Below are 774 nucleotides of genomic sequence, written 5' to 3' on the forward strand. Positions count from 1 at the left end.
GTGCAGACCATTTTAATTTATATAGTGCTCTGTGAACACAAATTAGTTAGCATAAATCAGTGAAATGAAGAAAAATTAGGTGTCTATTTACTTGTGACCACTCAGTGTACTTGTAGTTTGAATTGGGTTAAATCAAAATCTAGATAAAATATGAGAAATATGTTTTGCTATAAATCAATCCTGTATCATCTAATTGTACCTAGATTATTTTAAAATACATTATCCTTTTAATATTATTACTCCTAAATGAAGCTTTCTCAACTTCTACTCAGGATCAGTTAAAGAAAGATCAAGATACAGATTCTCACAGTCTCTCATCTACATCTTCAACTCACACGGACAGGGCTGTGGCCAACTTGCCGAAGGTGGGCTATTTTTTAGGTTATTGGTGCTTAATGCTGGATGAGCAACCACTAAAAGAGTCTTTTGGAAGTTAGAGTAATATAAATGTAATTATATAAGTAATATAAGTTTAGTTACATGTTGGTTTTAATTTGAACTGTTCTCAAAAAAAGTAAGTGTTTATTGCTTCATTGTCAAAGAAAGATCAAGGAATTATGATTGAATTATATCTTGCATTTTTGCATCATTTTGTTGGAGGAGCTCACTCATACTGATTAATTTTATTATGTTTGTTTAAGTTGCATATAAATATAACAAGTTTATTGCCTTGCTGTAATGGTAACACATCTGTGTGTGTATTAATATGTTTCAGATGTAAATCTTTAAGTAAAAAAAAAAATTAATTTACCATATTTTACGATGTATAAGACG

General features: G+C 29.6%; 1 protein-coding gene across 1 annotated transcript in view; it reads left to right on the forward strand.

Annotated features, from left to right (window-relative positions):
- LOC106457552 (protein lap4-like) overlaps nucleotides 1–774 on the forward strand; it is a 110,842-nt gene that overhangs the window by 92,791 nt on the left and 17,277 nt on the right. The window contains exon 31 of the mRNA XM_022383549.1: nucleotides 273–365. Coding sequence (XP_022239257.1) covers nucleotides 273–365 — 93 coding nt within the window. The remainder of the gene's footprint in view (nucleotides 1–272; nucleotides 366–774) is intronic.

This window comes from Limulus polyphemus, unplaced genomic scaffold (genome assembly GCF_000517525.1).
Source record: "Limulus polyphemus unplaced genomic scaffold, Limulus_polyphemus-2.1.2 Scaffold345, whole genome shotgun sequence".
Taxonomy (NCBI): Eukaryota; Metazoa; Arthropoda; class Merostomata; order Xiphosura; family Limulidae; genus Limulus; species Limulus polyphemus.